Source organism: Megalops cyprinoides, chromosome 4, assembly GCF_013368585.1.
Source record: "Megalops cyprinoides isolate fMegCyp1 chromosome 4, fMegCyp1.pri, whole genome shotgun sequence".
Classification (NCBI taxonomy): Eukaryota; Metazoa; Chordata; class Actinopteri; order Elopiformes; family Megalopidae; genus Megalops; species Megalops cyprinoides.
In genome coordinates this window covers 10,715,376-10,742,712 of record NC_050586.1, presented here as the reverse complement: position 1 = coordinate 10,742,712, position 27,337 = coordinate 10,715,376, and the positions used below count along the sequence as shown (strand labels likewise).

The following is a 27,337-nucleotide window of genomic DNA, read 5'->3' as shown; positions in this document are numbered from 1 at the left end:
CAACATGAGGAAAAAAAGGAAGACTAAAGTGAATTCATTTTCATAGACCGCTGAGCCGTGAAAAAACTGGCCAGAATCACTTTCTGAAACAGTCATTTGCGCCAAAACTTGACAGAGCCTACAATGTGAATGAAAATTTGAATACTAAAACAGACCTCTGGGGAGGGGTTACTGACCTCTGTGGATCCTCGGGACGTGAATACCACACACATGCCAAAAGGGCTTTCTCACAAACCTGCAGCTGCCTTCAATGTGAACAAAAAACATCCTTCAAATATTCTGCATGCAGTGCAGTTCCAGAATAGTGCAAACACCGATCGAGATGAGAAAAGACAGACTACACTACTGTTGCATGTGTATTAGCAGAGCTATGGCGAGGTCTCTGCATGGGAGGGACCGTTTAGTTACAGATGCCAAGTTTTCTCTAACATGGAGAGCAGGGGGAAAAAATCACAACTGGAAAATGGCTTTGTGAAATGGAAAACAGATTGTTCAACACAGCTATTGATCGAGCGATTTCTACCAGGTTTAAGGCCCTCTGAGAGACCAATCGAAAGCTAAATTCAGACTGGTGCATAACGCGAGTGTTCTCCTCAAAAGCAACACTTGTTGCTTTCGGAACCTGTACACTATGGTCCTCTTTGCTGCCACAATGAACAAAGGAAAATGTAGCCCAGCGGGAATTCCTCAAAAACACAATAACAACAGCATTGGTTGAAAAATGTAATGTACAAAATGATACTTTCAAAGCTCTGCATTAGGAATAGAAAGAAATTCTGGCACTTTAGCACTGGTTAATAACAGTTATTATTCTATAGTTCATACTGCATGTTTTTCTGACGTCAGTAACACTCAAGAGTCTGATATCAACACTTGGATGGATTGCATGGGTTCTGAAGAGACAGATGAGGCACACTGTAAGCACAGATAAATTGGTGAGAGGAAAACTGGGCGAAACATTCGGCTGTTTCAGTGCACACTTTGGTAAACACACCTCTAGAACAGGGAGTCTGGAGCAGGACTGTTTTCCTCAGAAACATAGGGGCGCAATTTGATGCCTGGTCACTGCCACAGTCCTATTCACGAAATGTTATGCAGAGATAATCTAAAACCCTGCTACTGCACTGCAGTTAAGAGGGGCTGTGTGGATTCCAGTGTGAGATGACAAGGCCCAGACTCTGCGTTTGACAGAGGAGGGGGCTCTTGACACTCACCTCAGCTTTTCTGCTCATTCTGGTCACACATTAACAGTGGGCACTGAGAGAAAAGGTGAGGCAAATGAAAACTGAATAACTAGAGCGAGCAGTTGGGGCAATATCTCCCCTTCCTTTTTTCCTTTCTGTCCCTACAGTCTAGGTCATTGTACAAGAGTGACAGGCCTGGATTCATACTTCCAGCTCCTTCAAAACGGCTTCCAGTCACTTCTCCCACAACCGCACAGACTCATACACAAAGTCAGTGCCAAGAGAACGTACTCAGACACAACAAAACACATTATTCACTGCGAGCCAAAGGCGGCCCCCTTCCAAGCTCTCCCACCTCACAAGTTCTAAAGCAGCTTCCAAATGCGGAGCAGGAATTCTGCTTGGGTTGGACGCTTGCATGATCTGAAGAGCTGAATAGAATAACCAGTTATTCTTGAGCACCTCCCTCATTCACAGCATTCTGGCTGCTGAAAGCTACACAGGATATATTTTTTTCCTTTTCTGTGGTGAAAAAAAAAATACAAGAAGTATCCCCTGTTCATTCTGAGGCTTCTTTTTCAGAGCTTATGTCACACTACTGGTCTCAGTTCAGATGTTCAAAAACACAGCATTGGACCACAATGCAAAGACAGCCTTTGTGTCTGTTATCCTAAGACGTGAACACTACATCCTAGAATCGTCTATACCATTTCTTCGTACAAGTAGTAAACAATTAAAACTGCTCAGTCTCAATTCACTTGACTCTTCCTTTTAAAAACTCAAAATGGCGTATGGCAGGTAGGTAGGTACAGTATAAAACACTAAATAATACAGTCTAGAGTGCTCAAACACGGAGTGCTTTTTTTCTTTAAACGAGGCGATTGATTTTTTTTTTTATTATGTTTCTGTGGGTGGCTCCATGTGGGACAGTGGGCGGAGTGTGCTGAATGAGGGGGAGTGGTTAAGGGACAGGGGAGGGGGGGGAATATCGCAGGGACCTTCTTGGGTGCAGCTCCTGTGGTGGGCGTGGTCTCTGGGCTGGGACCCTGCTTCCTGGCATCCCCCTCCCCTAATCAGCCGATGGGAGAGCTTAACCCAAACTGGTAATGTTGGCCCTCCCACCAGGGGGCGCCACAATGCGCTGGGTGGTGCGTCGAGGGATGTTGTCATCGATCTGAGCACCTAAACCATGAATCACGGGCAAACCATAAGTCGCAAATCAGTACAGACATTTAATAATATTTAGCATGTATCCATAATTGTTCTTGTGAGTAGTAAGAAAGCAAATCAAGAGAGCTACATGAAAAATCTCTAACAGCACATAACTAAGGAATACATTAAAACATTCACTGAAACACTCCAATACCTCTGAAAAGTTCATAGGCACACATATATGTATGAACGCGGACCACGGGCCAAGCTATACTCACCCGACAGGCTGAACCCAGACTGGTGCAGGTTGCGGACTGGCTGGATGGGCTGCTTGGCTGGAGATGTCTTGGCAGAGGAGGCAGGGGTGATAGTCTTGGGTGTCACTGACACCTCACACACAGGCCCGTCGTAGAGCCCCCGCGGGACCCCCCGCAGTTCCGCCAGCTGCAGGCAGACGAGAAAAGGCACCGTCAGACAAAGCAAACGCCGGTGTCTCCGCTGTCTGAGACCGGCCCGACTGCCTCTTCTCCCCCGCCGCTCTGCTTACATAACCATGTGCCCATCTTATTTATATCTCTGTCTGCTCATCCAGACGTCCGTCTGAAATAAGTATTCATCTGCACCTCTGAACTCTAGCCATCATCAATACAGTCAGCAACAATCTCTCAATCTCTCTGTCTCCAAAAATTCCCAGTGCAATGCGGAACTATTTAAAATCACAAGATCTTTATTAGGCCCATCAACACAAAGTTTGTTCTGCCAAAATCATCTTTCTGTGGTAGCGGTCATTGGACCAGAGGAGAGACTGTACATTGTGAAAGGGGAAGCACAAACAGAGACATATTCATGTACACACACACACACTCGTTTAGGTACACACATACACACACACACACAGTATATGCATGCACAAGTGCCCACGTGCACACAAATACACTCACCCTGCTGCGGGCCTTTATTCTCTTGTAGACGTAGTCAGGGAAGGGTTTCCTGGGCACGTAGCGCCCTGAACCCTCAGTAGTGTGCAGGTTGCCATCCTCCAGCACGATCTTGCCCTGGCTAATCACCACCAGGGGGGCGCCACGCACCTCTGTCCCCTCAAAGATGTTGTACTCCACAGCCTGGGAAGGGGAGGAGATTGAGACAAATCAAATCTAGATTGAAGATCATTCAAAATGGTCGATATATGTATCTACCCTAACCAAAACAGAGCAGGTGGATTGCATTCACACACCTATGCATGCTCATTATATATATTATACATATACATGCTCATTATATGGCTACATTATAGCCACTGCAACATTATTTTGTCTTCATTCAATCTACTAACCAATCACAAATAAGCACATAACAAGCCTCCATTCTAACTCAGATTTACACTATTCTATATAACAATTCTATAATTCAGAGCTATACACTAAACTGGGGTGACAGTGTAGCATAGTGGTAAGGAGCAGGGCTTGTAACCGAAAGGTTGCTGGTTCGGGTACTGCCGTTGGGCGAGGTACTGAACCCAGAACTGCCTCAGTAAATATCCATCTGTATAAATGGATAACATGTAAAAAATTGTAACCCTATGTAAGTCGTTATGGATAAGAGCATCTGCTAAATGACAATAATGTAATATATTCATTTCATTGTATTTAGGAACTGGGGCATAAAAAAAACTGTTGTCAAGAACATATACCCAAACAAACCAAACAAACAAAATGGAAAGACATGTTCACTCCAGTGTGAGTCACTCTCGGGTTTGGCCTCTTCAGCTGTAAGAGGCAGTGGCACACGTGGCCCCTTGAAATGAATTGGCAGTAGGGCAAGCCACTCCTGGCCTGTCAGCATGTGATGTAAGTCACTCAGAGCTGAGAGAAGGGGCCATTGTTACTGAGAGCACTGTGAGAAATTGACAGGACGAGGCAAAAGGCCAGAGAGCAGCAAGGGTGGATCCGTTGGGTAGTGTGTACACTCTTATGTTACAAGGAGTCCAAATGAACATGATGTACTGCTTCATCTTGGACTGGCCTCACACAATCACAGACTTTAATTATTTCGTACAGCGGTAGCCTAGCCTGATGATCACACATCATTACTGAAACTGACTCACATAAGTGATGTCTGTTTGTAGGGCTGATGTGCTGTAATGCTACACAAATTGTGGTTTACTTCTATATCCAATTAGATCAGATTACACTCCAGGCAGTGTTTTTCATTACTTCATCTCAGTGAGTCAATGTTATAATACTCGTGCTCAAGAGAGTGCAGGTGGTGGCATGTGGTGATTAGAGGCTGTGACACCGTCCCCCCTCTGCTGCACCCTCACCAGGTTGTGGCTCTTGGCTGAGATGATCTTGGTGACATCGGGGTCCCAGAGCAGCAGATCAGCGTCAGAACCCACGGCGATGCGGCCCTTGCGCGGGTAAAGGTTGAAGATTTTGGCAGCGTTGGTGCTGGTGACGGCCACAAACTGGTTCTCGTCCATCTTCCCTGTCACCTGACGGGAGAGGAGGAGAGTGTGTTACGTCCAACACTCTTGGCAGACCCACAGCATTTTCACAGCCCACAATACAAAGGAAAGCTCCTGGCACAATCCCTACACTCTAACCTTAAGAGGCTGAGGTAATCCTTGCAATGGACACCAAGAGATATATATCAGTTCTGGCCACAATAGAGGTGATGGTGGCGATGTTGGACAGGCGAGTATATGATTATGTGCGTAGGCAGCACTGTGTATGTGTGATTGTGCGTCTAGCTTGAGTGTATGTAAGTGGTTCTCTGTGTGTGCGTCTGTATGAGTATATGTGGCTGGTTGAGTGTGAGCACGTGGTTTGGTGAGTGTTTGTATGGCTCTGTCTGCGTATGTATTTGTGTGTACGTGTGAGTATGAGTGTGTGTGTGTGTGTGTGTGTGTTTGTGTGTGCACATCTCCCTCACCACACACTTGTCCCAGATAATGGACAGCCGCTCCTCAGTGCCATTGGTGCCCTCTGGAATGAGTGTAAAGTTGTCCTTCCCCACAGCACGCTGAGCTGTGTTGAATGTGCAGTGGGCACTGCCGGTCACCTGCAGATCACCACTGCAGAGAGAAAAGAGAAAGAGATAGGGACAGATAGACAGATAGATAGATAGATCAATAGATAGATAGATAGATAGATAGAGAGACAGACAGATAAAGAGCAGGGGTTGGAAATTAAAATTACTTTATATAATCTGCCTTGTAGCAAATGAACTCCTGAACCTTTACCAGAACTGTCAATATTCTGTCTCACATACCACAGTCCGACCGGTGTGATAATGACCCCTTACCAAGACAGCAGCGAGTTGAGATAGTCGGGGGTGGTGGGGTCGGGGCTCAGGGGCGGAGACGTGATGTAGGCGGCAGCTTTGGCCCAGTTCTTGCTCCAGTAGTGAGAGCCGTCCGTGCCGAGACTGGCTGAAATGGGCTCTCCATACACAACAGTGCCTATGAGAGGAGACCCGCCCCATAATTAAAACCAATGGCTCTGCGTCAGGGACAGCAGTGAAAGGCTCCTGAGAGCACTTCACTCAAGTCCTCTCCATGAAAAGCGCTGACCCAGCTGCTTCTGAGTGCTTCATGCCGCAGGGGAAATTTACGACATAATCTGACGGCAGGATTTATTGACGGCAAAAGGCTTGCTTCCGACAAATAAAGCAAACCAAGGACTACTATATACTGTAATAACAGGCTGGCAGTTACAAAACCGCATTACAACACAGTGCTATGACAGTTATGGAGCTGAACTTGTAACCAGAAGGATGTAGGTTCAAATCCAAGCGGCACTGCTCTTAAGAAGAAAGTGCCTACCAAGGTGTTTAACCTGAAGCTACAGCAAAAATCCTGCTGTGGAAATGACAGTATGTTGCCAATGCAAGTCCTGCTGATTAAGGGTGTCTGCTCAGCAAATAAAATTCTGTCTGGATTAACTTGATAAAAATTCAGCAGCAGTTCAGCAGAGGTTCATCACCTTTCTTCCTGGCCAGGGCTATGACATCAGCGGCACTTTTGCTCATCACCTTGGTGATGTAGAGTGGACAGTTGGTCTGATTGGCCACCGTAACTGAGCGGTTGACTGCCTCCGCCTCCACCTGGAGAGAGGAGGGAGAGCAGCACTGGTCAAGACTTAGAAAATGTGCTAAAAAAGACAAACCAAACGATCGAAACAAAGGAGGGAGCAACCCTGAATATTTAACTAACGTTTTAAAGCACTGCCTCAAGAAGACACAAACTGCATGGCATTCAGTGCTTGCACAGAAGCAGCTGTACTCTTTTGCAGGTAAAGACTTTATTTCTTGCTAGCAATTTCTTTGATATGTATAGCTCTATTAGAAAAAATACAACAAAAAAATTTGTTGTCACCAATAAAGTATCCCTCAAAAATGTTTGTAGCTCCTCCTACCTTTTTGAGGTAAGTAATTTCATCAAGTACTGTATTTGTAACAGTTTCATTTTTCATTCATTTCAGTGACTCCTGTGGTCATAATGCTATTTTGTGGTAATGAAGACCCAGCCACTGACAAACAGTCTTAGAAACTACCCCAAAAATGGATGCATCCCGATGCAGTACAGTTTGATATCACCAAGGTTTTAAAAAGTTAAGGTACTGCAGAATGCCTAATAAACATCTGGCTGAAAGATGCAACTTTTTACATTTTGTCTCCTAAATTTCACAGGCAGGATGCCTGTCCCTTGACCCTTTAGTGATATCCATTATTACCCAACTCATTTAATTAGGTAGTATTTCAAAGAGCAGTTTTCCTGCATTGAACAATTAACTGAACAACTAATTAAGCCTAATCAAGTCAGACCAACTTTGTTTAAGGGCCACATATTAAGGATAATTGACTGTAAAAAACACCTTCAACTATCTCTTCATGTTAGAACTGTTTGCTTGTAAGGATTAAATCACGTAACTGTCCGATGATGTCAAATCCATCACCCAGAGCATCAGCTCAAATCAAACCTAATTAATTATCTGGAACAAAAATGCAACTCCAAACAGGACTAGGATTTGGGAAACTGCGTAAAGCTGCAGCAAATATCTGTGTGGGTGTGGCTATGGGAGGGTGAGTGGGGCTCTGACCTCCTCAGGGCGGCTCAGCACATGACCCTCAGGCCCAGTGATGCCAAGTTCCAGAATCCTGCGCTGCTCCTGAATGGACAAGGCAGATGGTGTGAATGAGAGGAGAAAAACATAAAAGGACGTGGACAGTGGCTTTAATCGCTGCTTTAATCGATTCACAGTTCATAGAGAGACTGCGATTGTGACACTGATTCAGTGCGAGTTACCTCTGCAATGATGTCTCCATTCTCCGCATGGACCTGCGCGATGGCACCCAGGTCCCTGATCACGCTGAACACCTCGTACATCTGCAGGGAGAGACATCAGCCAATCAGAACGCAAGGAGGGAGACTGCGCCAGCCCTTTGCTCTCATGAGGCATTCTTTGTACGGCAAGTCAAACAAGTCAAAAGCTTTCCTGAAAATGAACTCAAACCATGTTTCTGGCTTCTGGCGCGAAACTGCACCGGAGACCTCCGAGCATTCCTCGCCCAGGTGCGGGTATCCACAAACATCGTTCTGGATGCCGCACATTTTCGAATGAGTCAAACACTCTGATTTATTCATTAATTCATTGGGTTCGCCTCCAGCTGGCTGTTCTTTTTGGGCCTGATTGTCTTTGGAGGGCCGCTGTGTGGCTGTGGAGCCTGCAGGAATTTGCAGCTGCAGCAGGTCGCAGGAAACAGGAAGTACTTCAGTGCTTGTATCAGGAACAGCCGCCAGCAACAATCTGTCTTAGTCACTGTGCCGGTCTGCATGGGACGCTGACTGTAATGCCTTTCATAAGCTACCCTCAAAAATAACACACGTACATAAAGCTGACTGGATGGAAGAGCAGCTCTTCCCACAGAAACTGCCCTTTGTTTTCCCACAGATGGTAGACTGCTTTAGGAGTAAGCTCTTTCAGATGTCATTGTTTTTGCTCACCAGACTACTGGTATCATATTAGATCAGACCAGGTAAAAAAAAAACTTTATTCAGTTCACTAATGGCAAAAATCAACACAGGAATTCTCCACACCATACCTGAGAATCAGAAAGCTGGAAGACATCCTTATAAGCCAAATAGACCAGGAAAGAGTTGACACCTAAAGACAGAAAATGAGAGAGCAACAGCACATCAGAGACAGAAAGAGTGATAGACACATGCAATGTATGGAGGACATGGAAGCTACTGGACAGAAATATCCCATCAGGTAGTGGGAACAAAGGAGATGGGCATAAAAACCTGCATACATCAGAGAATTACAGGCTTAACTGCTTTACTCCCAAGAGTTTAGGCAAAGGAATTCCAACATCAATAATAAACTGAGGCTTTCTGCGACATACACGACTAAATCAAAATTTAATGTCGTACCGTGATCCTTCACCAGAGTCTCCATCTCCTCCTGCACGCCCTTGTGCCACTCAGTGATGTCCACATGCAGGGAGTAGTCGCAGCAGGACTTGCTGTCCGCCCACTCCCGCCACTGGTTGAACGCCGCCACCAGGCTCGCCCCGGGCTCCGGGACCACGTGATCAACTGCGCACGGCACACAAGAGCACCGTGAGAACTGTGAAACTGCCCATACAGTTTACAGGGTTCCTTCAGAGCACATCAGGCCAAAGCACAACCACAGAACAGCTAGATCAACAGAGGCATCATCAAAAGGATTATTTCACAAAGAAATACCGTCTTGCGTTCACAATTCCCACTAACATCATACATATTGGCAATGACTATATAAAATGTCATACACTGGTCCAAGGCTGTGTTCAAATGGCCCTACCACAGAAGGCCAAAACTGCTGTCAGTTAATAAATGTCACAATTATACACAATGTCACACTGTGTATAACTGTTAAGGCTTACAAGAATAACAAGGAAACTGAACAGATAACATACCCCGCTGCACGAGCCACACTCATCTCAGCTTACAATTTGCTTCGCATATTACAGATGGCTGAAATGACAATCCTGACCCTGTGGTGCGAATAATTTGCGATGTTCATGCTACGGCTGTGTCAGCTGGTGAGGGTGTTTCATATGATTTCACAACCTAAGCAGATGACGTGACATGTGTTTGAGCATGGAGAGCGCAGACAAGCTGAAAAAGGGCCGGGGAGGCTAAGCAGGTGGAGGGCGGGGAGGCTCAAACATTTCTAAATGATACACCATGAAGCTACGTCTTTAATTATCAATGCTTATGATTATTCTGCTAAAAGGTGATATTTTGCTGTATGTTTCCTGATGATTTGCATCCTCTAAGAAAGTTATCACACAGTTGAACATAATTTGCAGATATATTTATATTTTTAAACCTGATTTTTTTTTACTCCTACATCAGTACAAAAGAGTCAGGACTATAAAATAAAATGAAATGTGGAATGTTCATTAAAATGGATGCAATTCAATTCCATGTCATTATGCCATTGCATGGGAAGTATTAAATACGACAGGTCTGTCACGTATTCCACATAGGTTCTAGAGTAAAATACAGGGTCAGCCACGTGATATTCCACAATCAATTTTGCTGGGTTGCAGTTTCACCTTTTAGCAGCATGGCAAGAAAACATTGGTTCTTACTAAGGATATTTCTCAAGATTTATATGAATATAATTACTCTGAGTGACATATGGAAAAGCACTGCAGAGACTGCATATGCTCTAGGCACACCAAACAAATAATTTCTGGAATAAGAAAGTAAATCAATGTCCAATGATCACTAGCTAAAAAACTGGTCCTGCTAATCATGTGTGTTACAAAATGCTACGTAAGCACATTGATTGGAACTTCACAGCTGCTGGTAAATAATGATGAGTAAACAGTGATCACCCTCAAACTGAGGCTTCCAGGTGTTTTATGAACAAAAAACAACTATTCAACCACTGAGGTCCTTGTCTAGACATTGTTTTTTCAACCTGCTAATCCTAGACATAACACAGATTAGAGGCCTGGAATAACAGGTTAAAACTAAAAATCTCACAGAGGGAACTTCAAAGCGCCTCTCCTTCGCTCTAATGGCTTACTCTGCACCACCGATTGACGCGCGGCAGTACATACTGATCATGGTGGTTCCTCCAGCCAGAGCGGCACGAGTCCCCTGGAAGAAGTCATCGGCCGCCGTCATTCCCCGGTCGGGCATCTGGAAGCGTGTGTGCACATCGATGCCCCCTGGCATCACCATGCGCCCATGGGCGTCGATTATCTTCACCCCACCGGGCACAATGAGATTTTCCCCAATTTGTCTGCGTGAAAGCGGGGAAAAAAGGAGTGAGTGCCTCAGGGAGACTTCTTTCTTTGTGAAAGGTCAGGCTGAATGGGGTCTATCCGTGCGGAAAACAGGAGCACCAGTTCAAAACTTGCCCCTGGCTCTCCTGTGGTCAGGAATTTCTGGATGCCAGTTTGTTAGCTGACATTAGACTTTCGGGTAGCAGACAGTGAAGGCAACAGTTTACCTTATATTCACTTAGATTTTGTGCGGTCATACTGATTGGGTACTGACCAACAGAAATTGATGGAGTGGCATGCCTATGACTAAACATAAGCTGTCTGGTGTACTAGGGGAGGGAAATGAACTGGCGTGAACAAGCCAACTCAGTGGCTTGTAACAACAGATGACATGGCAAAATTGGCTTCTGTTGTGAGAACAACACTGCAGCTATTTTTTAGTGAGTAAAATGTCGTTTTCCTCATACCAAAGTCTTAGCAAGGAGACCAGACTCCTCCAGGGAACCATTGTATTACTGTATGGCATTAATTATTTGGGTTTCTCAAGTATGCACCAACAAGTAACCAGGTGACTGTGTGTGATTGAGCCAGGCTGAGAAAAGCCATCCAATCAAGGGAAGTTCTAACTTAGAGTTAAAACTTGGGAGTGATTTTAAAGTAAGTCATTATATAAAATAAAGTAAATCATTTGCTTGGTGGTGAATGGCTTGATTCCACTCTGCCTTTGTTAGACATTAGATAGGCTAATGTCACCTAAGAGACAGTCACTGAGGCTCAGGGACTCAGGTACTATACACGTGCATTAAACAACCTCAAATGAACACACTTACTTGATGACGCCATCTTCCATATAGATATCAGCGTGGAAAGACTGGTCATCATTCACGATTTTTCCCCCTTTGATCAGCAGACGGTCACTCTGGTGGAAGAAGTAAAATTACATTTTATTTCATGTTTCCTCACAGCTACTCACACCTGTTCCTTTCCAAGATTTATGCAACAGCTGCACAGTGGCTTACAAAACCTACAATTAGCCCTACCTGCCAAACTAAATACATTTTTCGCAGTATGAAACAGTGAAAGTAAGTTCTGGAACTAAATGCTTTCCCATACTTGGTATAAAACTTTATTGCAGATCAATAACCAAACGTGTCTATATAAGGCTTTCTGCCTCTTCGGCTGTAACAAAATCTTTCTTCACAATGAGTTCTCAGGCTGTATAACACAGACACCGATACACAATGCGTGCACCGCGAAATAAATTTTACAGGCCTAGTGAAGTCAGCTTATGAGACTGCCTATTGTTCTTGGCACAATAACAGCATCCACCACATTTTTATAAGACACATCAATTAATGTTGCACCATTCACCGGTGCTCACAATTACAGCACCAAAAGCCACAGCAATAACTTTGGTTTCCCACCCCGTCGGAATACCCAGGGCAGAGCTTCCAAGTGCAAGGGAGATTTAGGTGTATTACTCCAATAGAATGGTTTCAAGTCTGGAGCCTCTTTCTCCCTCCAAAGACACCAAATAAAAGAATAGCAGAGGAGTGCTGTAAGAGGGGTTATAAACCCCACACAGGGAGAGAGAATCCTCGGCACGCATTCCTGTTTAGAACAGCAGCAGAGCTGGGCAAGGCCCGGCCAAGAGCCTGCCAAGAAAATCCCCACAGTTCAGCTGCTGCAGGCCTTATCAGAATATAAACACATTTCACTGAAGGAGAGAGGGAGAGAAAGAGAGTGAGGGAGAGACAGAGGAAGACAGAAAGTGAGCACAAAGGGAAGTAGAAGAGGAGGGGGGGGGGACACAGGGACATACAGTACATCTGGGGCCAAGAAACTGGAATTACAGTATTTCATGGTAGGGTCAGTCATCTTGAAGAAAAAAATAGGTCATTATTTCCACCCTGAATTCCAGTTTAGTGATGTCTTACATTTGCAAGGAAGTGTTCATTTTCTTTGACTAAACAAAAGGATCCTGCTAATATTAATGCATTGAAATTACTGTGCCTACTGTTATTACTCAATCACTGGGGCAGAGCCAGGTCATAGGGCAAACAAATCAATGACATTACGTGATTGAGGACTCTTGCCACATACAAGTGAGCCTGTAGCATTTATTCCGCCTTAATTCTGAATGAAAACAGTGAATGAAAGCAATTTCAGAAACATTCAGCAGTGGTCACATGAATTCACATAAAGCAGTGGTCATATGAATTCAGAATCCTCTATTATTGATGCAGTGAAAATCTAACGGAAGAGAACAAAAACATCCCTTGCATTTATACACAGACATTGCCAAACATGCAGCAATGTGTAAGTGGATGAAAAATTGAACTATTCAAGCTGCCCTTGAATTAAATGATAATAAAAGGATGTGTCCATTTCTCAAGTATTCTCATATCATTGAAACTTGTTTTACCCTAATACTCACTTGTTTCCTTAGCAACCTGGATTTCCAACAGAGATCAGTTATTCAACTACATATCATATAAAACTGTATATGAGATCATCCAACAATGTCAATAAAATCAAATGAAAACAAAACAAGAGGCACCTCCAAATGTAAACTTTTTTGCTTATTATCATGAGCATCAACTGCCCCTTAATTATTACTCAGTCAGTAGCCCAGTATCTGCAAATTCTGTGTCCTGCATGTGTAATTTTCGATTATTAATTATGACCTCAGCAGAACTTCCTGCAAAAGGAGTTTAGATACATTAGTATATCCATATTTATTCTAAAGCGTCTGAATAAGAAGGGTACAAAAGCTGTGTCCCTCCAGGGAATTGAACCAAAATCCCAACAGTTCACAGTCAAGAACTGTCAATCCAGACTCATGACCAACAAAGCATTGGAACGTCCCTAACAAGAGAACTTAAGTTCAAGGACGTAACAGCATGGAAATATATGTAGTTTCTAAATCAAAAAGTAAAGGCACTTTTGTGCATGACTTCGTGTTTTCTACCAAATGGTCAGAATTATTTGGTATCTAGCCAAAATATCTGGGCATACTTTACTTCAGCCGATTACATGAAAAATGGATTAGCACAACATTTTGTTAGCTGGCAATCTAAAGTGCTTTCACTTGACTTCTCTTGAAGTGCAGGCTATCTAGGTGTACATTTTTGGAAAATAAGAAATTATTGACAGCAGGCAAAAAAATACCATCAATTATTACCATAATACCACTAATAAACAAGTTGTGTAAGCAAGCTACATAAATGACTCTGTGATCTTATAACATTCTACTAGCTGGCTAAGTAACAATTTATATTTATGTCACTGTGTTCCAGAAGCACACAGCAAATAAATTTTTTATGTTGATTCTTATTTCTCTCAGTTCAATCATTGACTCCCGCAAGTCCAACCATAGCATGAACGTATGTAAAAGTAGGTCAGGAGACTGTAGGCTCCTCAGTGCTTTCACATTTTGCTACATCTGGCTTTCAGAACCACCAAAGTCTTTAAAAATGCAAGATGACCCAGTCTGCTTTTCAGAGGCATCGATTCTGAATCAAGCAAGTGACCTACTGCAATAAGGTTGACGCAGCTTTATGAAATCTATCTGCTTTCTGCCAGTGCATTGTAAAACAATCTGTCAATAACAATTCTGTTGGGACCTGGAATGCTTTGTCAGGTGAGTTTCTCCTGCATCAGAGCTGCGGCCAGGATGGAGATGATGAGCTGTTCCCTGAAAATATCACAATTTATGAACAATATGCTAACTCAGATTCCATAGCCAATGCATGGTTATCTGCAACACAGCCTTGTAGACCACATTGAGCCATTTGCACAGTGGCATTCAAATAATTACTAAGATTTCCACGTTGCTTTTGTTTTATTTAATGAAGTACAGCATAAAAACACTGTACACTCAAATATGTTTTGCTCCATGTTTGAAGATTTTTTCTTTAGAAATTTCTCATTTTAATAAAAATGCATCATTTCGCACATCCATTTAAATAATTTGTCTACCGTTTAAAAAGTGCTCTCACTTTACAATGCCTTTTCTGGTATGGCACCCTAGATGAGGTCTAGAGGTGACAGGCTGGTAACACTTTTTCCTGAGAGGAAAATCCCTCCCTTGCAGAACTGAGTTAGAGGGCATGTGGTACGTGATGTGAATTCCGCAAAATGAACAGCTTGCATGAGGCTGTTCTCTGATCCAGTCTTAGCATTTTTGAGCACGGCTGCCAATTGCTCTTTCATTCTTTCATCTCCCTAAACAGCTGAAAGGCATTCAGCTTCTCTTTCACTCCATGTTGATCCCCTGTTCCCTTTTCCCGTTTTTTTTTTTTTTTTTCATCCAAGCCGTTTCACTTGCTGCTTACAATGACAGACCAACAATATAACTCATGGGATGAGAACACTCCTGTCCAAGTGTACCAGAGCAAATGTAGCGAAACTCTACAGCACTCCATGATTTTTCACTCAAGGATACTCGTACTGGTTTCATGGACACCAGATAGCATGAATTAAGCCGTCCTTTGCTCTCCAATATAAATCTAACATAGATTTGTGAAAGCATCCTGCTATGAATAATCTATAACTATGGGGTCGTCTGCCTGCAGGACTGAAAGATGGGTCAGTCCCCAGCCCCAGTTGCCCCGGGAAGGGAACAGATTGGTCCGTGAGGCCTCCAGTTTGAGCTAACAAAGGCCCTCTGTTTTCTGTTTTGACTCCTCACACACACGGCAGCATCCAACCCTGGCCCTTATATAGCAATGAGGCTGGTGCACTGGGTGCTTGTGTGCATCGCCACTAATGTGGTTAGCAGAAAAGCATCTTGGTAACATCCACATCATCCTAATTCTGTTAGTCGCCCTGTCAAAATCCCACCAGCAGAACAGAGCGCTTCACATTCCTGCCCCGGGTTTTCTTCAAATAATTTTTTCCCTTCAAATCCCAAGAGGAAATATCTCCTTACACTAATTAAGTACTTTTGACATATACACACACACACACACACACACACACACACACACACACACACACACACACACACAGACACACACACAATCTCTTTGCTCCTTTTATAGGTGCACTGTAAATATTGCCAAAACATACATATACCGAGAGCACTCACACCCCTGTTCAATTTTGAGCTGTATCTTTCCAAGAGGGGCTAAATGCACAAAATTGGTGGAGGAGAGGCGGTATGCCAGATGTCACTGCCCAGCACTGCCCTACTCTGACAGGGCCACTTATTCATGGAGCTGCTGGGCACCAACAGGATCCGGCATATTGACTTTTTGGTAACAACGTTAGGGAAAAATATCCCGGCTCAGACTAAACTGGACCCTTGCCACAATACTACACTGAGGTTCATTGGATCGCTAGGCTAGAACTGCACATGAAAAGCCTTTAGTTTATTCAGCCCTTGTTTATTGTTCTAATGCATACTTGTGAACATTGGCCAATCAGAGGGTTAAACGTGAACTGGAACAATACAGCATTCAACTCCAAATCCATCATTTAATGAGGAAAAAAGTAAGGCATAAATACATAGCCTCACAATCTACAACACAAAGTTGTGTATTATACTAGCATGCTATATGTTCCTAATTTATTAGCTTCAAGGATGGCTTGATTCACTTCATAATATGCCAGTTTTCTTCATAGCATGCGCAAACCCCACAGTCCAGGCATACTTTAATTAGAGGCTCAGCAGAAAACCGCAAATAGCCACATGTTTTTTTCCTCGTGCAGTAAGCATGGTCATTTTTCTTCATTCCTGTTTGCCTCCTTCTCTAAGAGACCTAGGTATTAATCACTACCCTTTTAGCAGCAGCTGTGGTCACTCCAGACAAGCATGCATGACTGCTGAGGTCACAATATGCCGAGTGTACCGGAAATTACACCCGTGGAATGCAGGCTTCCATTAAGCAGAGTGTTGACTTGGGATGTTCAGCTGTTTTGTGCCAGCCCACTGTGCTTCATTCATGCGCCACAGTGGACCTCCCACTCAACTAGCCATGGCAACACTTAAAAACTGAAAGCAAACTAAGGGTTTTTCAGTGCTACGCTATCGACGTGCATTGCGCTGCAATTCCGGAATTTCATTCCAGTGTTCAGTGTGACTCCTCAATGTCACAGTGGAACAGGTAAGTGTGAAGGGATGCTACAGTGACTCTTCATCTATGTACATCATTAAAGAAATATCTTTTGATGAAAAATTTTAACGTCCATTTAAATTAATCAATGCACTTCTGTTCTCTTCCTGCTCTTTCAATCATTCCATCAATACACAGTGAGGGACATATGAAGGGCTAAGAAAAGAGGTTCATTCTTGTCCTTTTGGTTAATCTTATTAATCCAAGCAGCTCCTCCCAGGATGCCAGGGAATCAGCTTCTGCACAACCCTTGCTGGTCTCAGCACGTTCGCAACAGTTTCAGCCCCATTCCTTCTGCCCGTTAGCTTAATCTCGCTACAGACAGATTTGTCGAACAATCTGGTTGAGATTTTGACTTTTCATCCTCTCATATACTTAAGAATTTAAAAATATGCTTTGGGGGCAGTTAATCTTGCTGGTTCCTATCTTGACAGGTTCCGCAAACCATCTCACGTCTTCAAAGGGAGAGGTCACACTGGTCTACTCTCCTGCAGGTTTCTGAACAAGGTTCTGTTGCTGCACTCTGAGCGGTTCCTCACCGCAAATGAGAAATCCTTGCTGTTGAGGAATTCGCTCTTCACCGGAGAGGCTCCAGGCCCTAAGAACTAAGACCGTTCTTTGTGTTGCGCTGTCGTGGAAAAAAAAAAAAAACAGGAGGCAAGGGGGCACTTTAAGGACAAACCACTACATCTAAGATGAGTGTAGCAAAATTGGCTTAATTTCCGTGGACTCTTCCAGGAGCGCTCCTGGGTAGGGGAGAAGCTAATGAGGAGCACAGAGGCTCCCTCTAGATCCCACTGACGTTATGACCTACAGGAAGTGCGGTGTTTATATCCCCCAGCACAATGACCCGAGTGGTTTCAGAAAATCAACCGTCATTAAAGGGTCCTGCTAGGAATTAACCGGAGGTTAAACGGGCCGAATTATACACGATGCCATTCGAAATGCAGGACTTTTGAGAGATTTGTGCTGGATATTTAACATTCTTTTAAGTAGGTCAATTTTAATAGTTTCCAGCTCCCCCTTCAATTTATTTTCATAGCTTCATCCTCAAAGAGAAAGCGCTAAAACTATACAGAAGATAAAGCAGGACACAGTGGTCTTCATACACATCAGAAGCTGCATTTTATGAGTGAGAGCCAATGCCATGGGGAGGCCCCATCTTTTGCAGTGACTTAAGGTCCACATCCTATTTCCGTAATCTTATAGTAAGAAAAAGAGATGTCCCTCTGCCACAGAGATATGGATTCTGTTGTTTGGTTTTTGGTTTTGTACAAGCACTTTACTCTTTGACAAATTGTGGGGAACAAGGCCACATCGTGTTCGTTATGCTCGCTAAAGTTCGGATTTAGTCCCGCCACCCAACTGCACAGACAGCCATGTGCTGAACACATAACAATCAAAACCAGCTTCCCCCGAAAGAGGTCTGCACAAATGAAATATGCGATTCATAAAGCTTCCTGGCACACTGTTTGTGCACACAAAAACTCAGACAAGGACAACTGATTCACCTCTAATGTCATTTGATACATAATGAAGTTCTACACTGCTGCCGAAAGCAGCTTGTTTCTTGCCGGGAAAGTCTCCAGACCTTGCCTTTGTTGTTTCCCCACTACAAACTTCTGATTCTTTATTAGATTTGCCGCAAATGGTTGGCCATGGGTGCAGGTAGAAGCACTGTTGACGAAATCCTCTTACAATCCAGAAATGTTTACCAAAATCCACCAGACTATAAAATTGCTTGTGCTGTTGTTATATTGTTATTACGAGTCACCGTAGTGGTGCTGGAGACTGTGAAGTGACTTTTATCATCATCAGCACAGCATGCTGGGATGGCTTCCTGATGCTGCTTCCTTCTCTCAACAGAACCTCTGTTGTTTTGGCAAGTCTTGGACGTGGCGGTAAATCATTCCGTAAAAAACTCGTAACTAGGCTTCCATCACAGACTGCACAGACTTCCCTCGCAGAGGTCGATTCCAGCAATCTGCATGATCATCACAAGACGGCCCCCGAGAGAGACGTATGTCAGTCAGAAAAACCAGGGGCAGATGTTGGTCTCTCTGTCTCCAGGAGAGGCTGGAAAAACACAGCCTTGCACAACTTTCCCCCCCGAGCATTTAAATGTGAGAAAGACGCACACATCACACCTGTGGGACAAAGAAGGACATCCTTGGCCCTCTCATACTGTCTTTCTAGTCCAAATTCTGGGAGACATAACCTTTTCTTCATCTGTTTTTAAGTGCAAACATGACATATGTTGGACAGCCTCTTTCTCTTGCTTCATGTTGCCAGGTACAGTAACAGCACACATCCAACAACCAAAAAGGCTTGAAAGAACACAAACATAAAAACTGGCAAACAGAAATGTACTCAGAGTGAGACACTTTTTCATGCATGTGATGACAACACTTCATATTGTGAAACTTTTCAGCTGTGTCTCACTATGCTAGCCCTTCTTACAATGATGAAGCACAATCATTCCCAAAACATTTTCACTGCAATGGTCACAACCTAATCACTACAGTTGTAAGCATCCAAATGTAGTCAGACTGATGAATATTACACATGTATGTATATGCACATACATTTACACATACATGCACTGACTGGTGTAATGAACCCATATGACCTTAATGCTATGCTGGACATTACATTCTAACTTGTCATTATGGTAGCTATTCTTTTGACTAGATTATAAAAGCCACGCTGTACCAATAGTGTCAGAAAAGGTATCACTTAGTTTCTGAAGCACAGTAATTTGTGTTTTCACAAAGGAATCCACTGAGTGGTTCCAACTACAAGTCATCTTGCCTGTGTGTGTGTTTGTGTGTGTGCGTGTGTGAGTGTGTGCTTTTGCATGTTTGTGTGTTTTTGTGTGTTTGTGTGTGTGCATCAGATGCTGCTTGTTCACAGTCCCAGGTGGCAACATAGCAGTACAGCAGCACGTGCAGGCTGCCAAAATGGTTGTAGATGGACAGCGGCTCCCCCCTTTCCGCTTCAAGGCAGGGAAACTGGAAAACTGGAGCAACCACAGGGAGAGCGGGGGTAAACCTTGCAACAAAGCCTGCATGCTCCGTTTGTCACTGATGCTGCAGTCTGACTGAGAGAGTGGCACCGCACCGGCAGGAAAGGAAAAAACCGAGTCCTCACCGCGTCCCCATTCCCAGTCACCCGTGAGGTGACCGACCGTGTCACGCGGCCCCGTTTTCCCCCCGGTTCAGGCCTGTGTGGGTTGGAGACCCGCCGGGTGCTCCTGACTGAGATATCTGCATGACGTGCCTGAGATGACAGGGGCTTAGCTGACCCTCCTCCAGTTGTGAGGGAGATCTGACAGCTGCCTTAGGAATCCCGCCCCATCTGTCCGCCCAAGCCCACTTCAAAGATGCTCCCTTTGTCAAGACAAAAGCACCAACCATTGGTGAAACGGCCCCAACCCTAGTTCCTTGAAAGTGTGGGGAAAAAACTTGAACACACAAATGCGTAGCCATGAGTATAATTTAGAGTAAGACAGGCACAACCTTGAATGAACAATCTTCGCAAATGTTACACATCATAAATCTACAGCTACCATTAGACGAGAAGGGTATTGTCTGGTCTAATTTCCTTAGTATCTTATTCACTCAGATATGCTAATACGCTAATTATTTTCCTCATTCCAGTACAATGACATGGTTAGTTACATCAGTTCATTACAGCTGGGCGGGGACCGCTGTAGAGTCCATTGTGAGAGAAGAAGGTGTTCTTTACGGTAGAACTTGCGAGGAGAAAGAAATGCGAACATCTTCCTGCAAGAAATATCGGAGGCACATAGAATTCTGATTATCGTTTCCCCAGGACTCCAACTCGCCGCGCGTTCGTTTGCACGTTGGGGGAAGAGAAAAGAACCAGTGCATCTGTTTCTTTCCTTTATCCTGTCCCGCTACGCTCTCCGGTCGCCATCATATCCTGTGGTTTCTGCGCGGACATTAAAAGTCCCACGGCCACCACGGCGACAAAAAAGCAGCGCACCCGCAACAGCACCCCACCTAAGGCTGAACCAACGAACTCAAATGTGAACCGCATTAAACCATGGAAAAGGAGAGACCCCATTTACGCTCACAATGGAGCGCTTGGGCGGATTCCAGCAATCTATTGCATTAGCTCAATCAGCTAAACCGCACAAAAAACATCGGCGTGTCACTAGCCATCAACACATTATTCATTCCGCCTGTGCGTCTTCACATTGATCACCAGTTATTGCTGGTTAGCCAGCGGATTTCTGCTTAAACAAGCTAGTTTACGTCACTCTTAATTTCTCCTACCATCGCCACACGCGTCATACAACTTGAAACGATCCACTATAAGAAACGCTGATGTAAAAATCTCAGTTAAAATCCACATATATAATGAATTAAGTCTCTACAGTGACGGTCACTCCCTGACTTCCTGTCAATGAAAACACCTTGCTACCAGACAGCATTACGGGGAAGCTGCATATACCGTTATGTTAAAGATAATCTGGAAACACCTTCAAAATGCTACTAACGTGCACTTTTTCGCTATTATTTCAACAACTGCAACAGACATGTACAGAATGACGGGTAAAACAATGAGCATGTTTTATACCTTCTACTATTCGTTCCCCATCAACTAGCTGGCTACACTGTAGCCTACTGGTTGTGCTTAATCCCACGTCTTTAGCTATTCGGCCAGTAAACTAGGTGGCTCCAGTGACCACAAGCAATCGATGTTTATTTTTCCAATACAGAAATAAGAAAAGGAAATTCCGATACTCACTGTAATTCGAGGGATATTTTTCTTTCCCTGATACCCGGACATCTTCACAGCTGAGACTTCAGAGCTTCTCGGTGGATATTGTTCGTCACCTCACTGGTTAGCTGTGAATCGCTATCAAAGGAATGGATGCTTGCTCTGCTGCGCTCTCAAAAGAGAAGTGCGCTCGATTTTTTTTTTTTTTTTTTTTGAGAATCGACGCCCCGCAAAACACTGTCACAATCGCCGCCAACCAGGTATATGACCAAGATGAGGGACACAATCCGAGTGGCAGTTGCGGTCACTCCCTCTGAAGAGGTCAGTGTTGGCAGATTTGTTGGCAGAAAAAAATCTCCCTCGGCAATAACGCAAACGTTTTTCCTTAGCGCTGCAGCAAGCCTGCTCAGACAGACCCAGACAGGAGAGATTTGCACAGCGAAGGCCAGCGTGCATGCGCAGTGCCCCGCCCTATTCCAATGGAGGGCCATCCTCACTCCATTATAATTTTTTTTTTTCTGAACCCAGACTAAGAGCTGAGAGGGGGAAAAGGGGATACCGAACATGTATCTATGAAAAACGCAACGCGCACATGCTTTTCACCAGTTGGTCCTCATACAATCTCATTGGTCAGTATAATTAGTCCTTTCTATGTGTACTTTCTCTTCCTTTTTCAGCAATTTATTTGGACAGTTAAGTAGATAACAGGGGCTATTTATTCTCTACCGACATCAGTTCTAAATAGTTAAATATTTTTGCGTGCTTTGATTAGTATTATTATAATAGTTCTGATAGAAACATAATAGAAACTGTTATAAAGCATTACGGACCAGTCATATGCATCTTGAAACAACATAGTATGCTATGCTGCCAAATGAAAAGCAAGAGAGAGCTGCATTCGTACATGCAAGCCTGTTTATATTGAGATGGAAATTTAGCCAAGACATGCTGAAATACACTCTTTGACAATTCCTTTGTAAAGACTGCAGAATTTAACATTTAAAATTTGACTGATTGGGCTTCAGTCAATTGGGGTGCAATTTAGGCTAACATCAGGAGTCATCAGGAATATAACAAAAAAGCAAAATGAACTTTAGCTATACAACATGGGTGCTCTTTAATAATAATATCCTTACACCTCAGCAACATGGTGGTATCTGTAGCTGTGATCAAAAAATGTGTAATAGCAGCAGTTTCCCCTCAGACCACTGGGATTAAACACAGACGGCTAGATGAGCGGGCATATTTACATTGTTGTGGCCAGTAAGGACAGCTCTGCTAGCCAGCATGTCATGACATCTTGCAGGTGTACTTAGACCACACCTTAAGCACCTGCTTGCAAACCTATATGCCTGGGCATCAGATGGGAATTCACAGTCAGTAAAGACTCCGGAGCAGCACAAATGCAGACGCACAGAGGCCCACAGGTATCAGTGCCCCTCCCCCATTCTTCATACTAAAGAAGCAGGAAATGTTTTAAATATTTAGTCACCACAGTCTTTATACAGTTCTTACAGGTGGGTGGGGCATGAAAAACAATTGGAAAACTTGCAACACAGCCAAGGTTTCCATGCATCTTGCTCCAGTTTTCAAATATACCATGGTTACGTATATAGCGAAAAGCATGATGCAAAGATGAATATAATGCAAGCTTTTGTAAGGGTGTACTTCTTGTTGGCTGCGAGGTTCCTGTGATCTACAGTAGTTTACTCTTTGTCAGAAATTAGACCTGAAAGATTGAGTTCCAACTGACTTGGAACTCAGTGTAACGATGAACAAAATATATGGCACTCCTGTTCTACTCTGGCTCAAGTGTATGTTTTGTTTTTTTTTTGTAAATTATTATTTCATTGAATTCACAGTGTACAAACTGAGAAAAACATGTAACTGACGTCAGACATGCAAATTATGAAAATGCATTTGATAAACCAAAACAAATACTAACATTAAATATAATGATGCTATAAATAATAATTATAATAACACTAGGTAGAATAATGGATGCTAATAATGGACAAAGATTGTCTCAGAATCTGGAGCAATTGAGATTTCTGTAGCTGGCCCCAGAAGTTCTGGTTTGGTAGACAGTGAATTCACATTGATAACTTCTAATAAAGTCTTGATAACTTTTAATTTTAGGACTCACACTTATTGGTTGTATTATAACTGTGAGAGCTTAGCAACCAAAGCTAAACATTCTGACCCATGAAAGACTGGCTTCTGCGGGACAACACATAACATGCAACAAATTGTATCAAAGAACTGAGTACACTCAGGAAGTCATCACATCCTAAAAACAATAATCTTGCATCCATTCAGGCATTAGTAATGTCTTGTTTACAAGTGGAAAAATTGACCTTCCTGTTTCTCAAGGAAAGCTGGCTTCTCCTGTAGCTGTTTGGTTGAGCCCAGCCAACATGTCCACAGGACACGATCCAGTCAAGAGCTGTTGACTGGCAGACACAGATGGTGGTGGATAATTCTGAGCAGCTTCTTTAGTTTTAATATGTTTATTTATCCTGTCATCCATTTCCTTTGGAACATTTACACTGCAGATATTGACAACACTTATTAAATATTGAGTTTAATTTTGCATGTCAGGAGTAAAGCAACACTCACCGGGCTAAAATTTCTTCTCTTGACCTCAGAACTTAAAGTATTATCTCAAAAGTTAGCATTAGAAGTACTTATTAAATAACTATGAATAAAAGTAACATATGTACTAATACAGCACCTTTCAAAATCCTAATGTGTCATCAATGTACCAGACATCAATGGAGGAGGGGATGTTAGATACCCAATTTGATTGAACCAGCCTTGGAATTTGGTCAGGACATACTGGCACTATTTCCAGTAACTGCCATGGAATCTTCAATGCCCATAGGGTGTCGGGGCCTCGGCAACAGTGTAATTGGAAAGACGACATCTCCTACAGCTGGGTTTCCACGACTTGGTACAAAGCCCACCTGTTGTTTGGTGTGCGGGTTTTCATTCAAGCTGACGCTGCAATTCGTAAGTACAATGACCTTTTCATTGATCTGACTCAGTCATTTATAGTGATCTACCTTACCTTACATTACATTACATTTTACATTTTGATTCTTTCTAAGGAAGTTCTGGGTTAAATACCTTGCCCAAGGGTATAACAGCAGTGTCCCAGATGGGAATCAAACCACCAACCTTTTGGTTATGAGCCCCAGGTGTTACCTACTGAGGAATAAATTGTATAAGCCATGAAGAAATAATGTTCAAAATGTATTTACACACAGTTAACAAATGCTATCATTATCTGTAAACAGGAAGGTTTTTAAAAAGAGATTGTATTTGCTTGATTGACTGTAATCATACTTGTTGATAGCAAGGACATCTGATTAATGGTGTGTTCAGAGAGTGCTCAGGTTAATCATGCAATCAATCACAAACTCAATTCAAAGTCATAACCATGGAAGCACATAAGTGCATATTTACATTAAACTTAATTTAGCAAGACATTGGCTGGAGTATAAACTAATACACAAAAGGGGTAATGCATTATGTCCTGCTTGCTTTACCGTGGAGCCTCCTGTTGGCCTTTGAATACCTTTTCCATCTGGTTTTTATACATTAGGCCTTCCATTCACAGACTCTTCCAGCCCCACCCAATTTGTCATAAACCATTTGGCAAGAAAATGTAGCAGGTTGAATTTGAGCCTCAACTTAAGACGGACTTCATTTATATAAATCTAAATTTGCGCTGAATACATATAGCTGCTGCATAATGGCCATTACATTAACTTCAACTTATAACTTTTGAGATTTGCTGACTGCAGCTTTGGCGGACACTTGATGGTGGATTTGCGCTTGGATTTGTGCCCTGCCAAGGGTGGGCCTCAGTCATACCGTGAAAAACAGGAATCACTGATTGCATAGCCATACAGAAGATGTTTGTGTAAGACTAACTGATGAAATATCATTATATGGCATATACCAGACAACAGGAAGGATCAAAAAAATCAAAACAACATATAATTTTAAAAATTTTGACACATTTTTAAAACCAAATCTGATCTACATGTTTCCTTGGGTGTGTCTTTTCATGCATATTGGCAAGAAAAAGACGCTGCAGGTCAATGATGTAAAATAAGTTTTCTTCACTTTCTGGTCCAAAATAAATTGATTTACTTCTGAATCAATCTCAAAGGTGACAAAGCAAAAGTGGTTTATTGGAAGAGATTGTGCACACAGAAAATGGCTGATAAAACAATACATTTTCCTGATAATAAAACAAATCGCTCATATGGACAAGAAGTACTCATATGTGTATCGCTTCCCTCATCATCAGCATAAGCCGATAGCATTAAAAAGGTAACGAGTCTTCCAGCGTGACTATGCACAATAACCAATATCTTACCTCATCGTTGAGATTCTGGAGCGCTTCTTTACCGGTGCTTTTCCGTATCTCCACCTTCCTCGCGGCGGGCTGGGAGATGTCCCTCTGCTTGTCAATGACTCGGTTGTCAGTCCTGCCACCAGCCCTACCCACTGACAGAGAGTCGAAATCCAGAGTCTTGTTTTCGGTCGAGTCCTCCACCGGACAGAACATGCCACAGAATTTCTGCCGGGGCTTGGGGCTCCCAGAGCCCATGCTCTTGAAAAAAGCAGGGATTTCTTCGGTGGTCGACATGGTTAAAATGGGACTGCAGACGTCCTCAGCTGCTGCAGCTAATCTGTATGAAAAAAAAAAAAACCTGCCAGAAAAGGAGAAAACGCCTTGCATTGAAAGTGCAGGTGTTAGTCAGCCAACGTTAGACTAAATCATAGCTTCATATGTTCGGTTCTACCATGGAAAGCCAGACACAAGAAGGGCAATACAACAATGAAATCAAACTCACTTAAAATGTGTCAACGTTTCAAAATAAACCTTCAAGCAATGAATTATACAGATATGCATATTTTCATAAAATCATTGGCAACATGGATAGGGACATTTTCGTAACGTACATTGTTCGACTGTGTTAACATTATGTTATTTTCAGTGACACAATCATAAAACATAAATACAGGCTGTTGCACTCTATCCTTGCATGCACACATGTTAAAATACATTAAATCCTGTAAATCGTTCACTCATAGGATACCAGTTCCGTTTTTACCCCCTTCAACTGAGAAAACGCTTCTTATTGTTTTCCTTTGAACAATTAAAAAGTATAAATCACCGGCAGGCAGCTACGATTGGCGCTGAGCAATAGGAGAACGACGAGAGGCGGAGGAGAGAATCTGCAAAGTAACTCCGACAGAGGAGCAGGAGAGAGAGGCGGTGATACTTCCGCCCGGAGGTGATGCAGTATTGGTGGTATGTGTGTTACGGTGGCCACCACAAATCGCGCAACTGTTAAAGGTGTTGTACTGCTCATAAGAGAGTGGCGATTAAGTAACAACGTGCGGTTCCCACACTTGAACTAGCAATATACACAGTGAAATCATTTATGTGCACATGTCCAGATTATAGTAATGGTGATGGTACTTGCACATTTTTTTTCCAGGTGTGTCAGGGTAATATCCTTAGAATAAGCCTGAATCAATATATTTCTGCACATTGTTTCTGACAAGATTCAGCGTTGTTTTATTGATACAAACGTTCTAATATTTTGGTTACATATGTAGCTGTAGCCTACATATGTTTAGTTTGGCCAGATCGTATAATAAATGATCAGCTGATTGGATGAAATCCATCCAAAATACCAAAATACCACTAGCTTCATTTATCACGAATTTAATAGTATGAAATGTAATTCCTGTATCATCCGGTACTGTATGGATTTCATAAGATAAGGTTACGATTGAAGAACTGATGACGTGTGGTGAAAC

At 43.1% G+C, this 27,337-nt stretch overlaps 1 protein-coding gene across 2 annotated transcripts; it reads right to left on the bottom strand.

The window, feature by feature from the left end:
• On the bottom strand, window positions 1-26,312 carry dpysl2a (dihydropyrimidinase like 2a). 2 transcript variants are annotated; one of them, XM_036526281.1, is made up of 14 exons: window positions 25,881-26,312; window positions 11,453-11,541; window positions 10,455-10,639; window positions 8,770-8,934; window positions 8,439-8,500; window positions 7,642-7,722; window positions 7,436-7,504; window positions 6,320-6,440; window positions 5,640-5,796; window positions 5,268-5,409; window positions 4,657-4,827; window positions 3,278-3,457; window positions 2,615-2,780; window positions 1-2,366 (listed from the first exon to the last, which is right to left on the bottom strand). In XM_036526281.1, the coding sequence occupies exons 1-14, from the start codon at window positions 26,244-26,246 to the stop codon at window positions 2,275-2,277; spliced, it is 2,046 nt and encodes a 681-aa protein (XP_036382174.1). In that variant the 5' UTR covers window positions 26,247-26,312; the 3' UTR covers window positions 1-2,274. The 2 variants fall into 2 exon arrangements, with proteins under 2 accessions (XP_036382174.1, XP_036382175.1); XM_036526282.1 differs by lacking the exon at window positions 25,881-26,312 and adding an exon at window positions 21,518-21,920.
• Window positions 26,313-27,337: the final 1,025 nt, after the last annotated feature.

Excerpts from the sequence above, each read along its gene's own strand:
- dpysl2a (XM_036526281.1), bottom strand. The coding sequence starts at position 26,246 with ATGCAAGGCGTTTTCTCCTTTTCTGGCAGGTTTTTTTTTTTTTCATAC. Across the intron at positions 7,723-8,438 it reads TCCAGCTTTCTGATTCTCAG|ATGTACGAGGTGTTCAGCGT; the intron begins GTATGGTGTGGA and ends CTCTCCCTGCAG. Across the intron at positions 5,797-6,319 it reads AGCCCTGGCCAGGAAGAAAG|GCACTGTTGTGTATGGAGAG; the intron begins GTGATGAACCTC and ends CTCCTCTCATAG.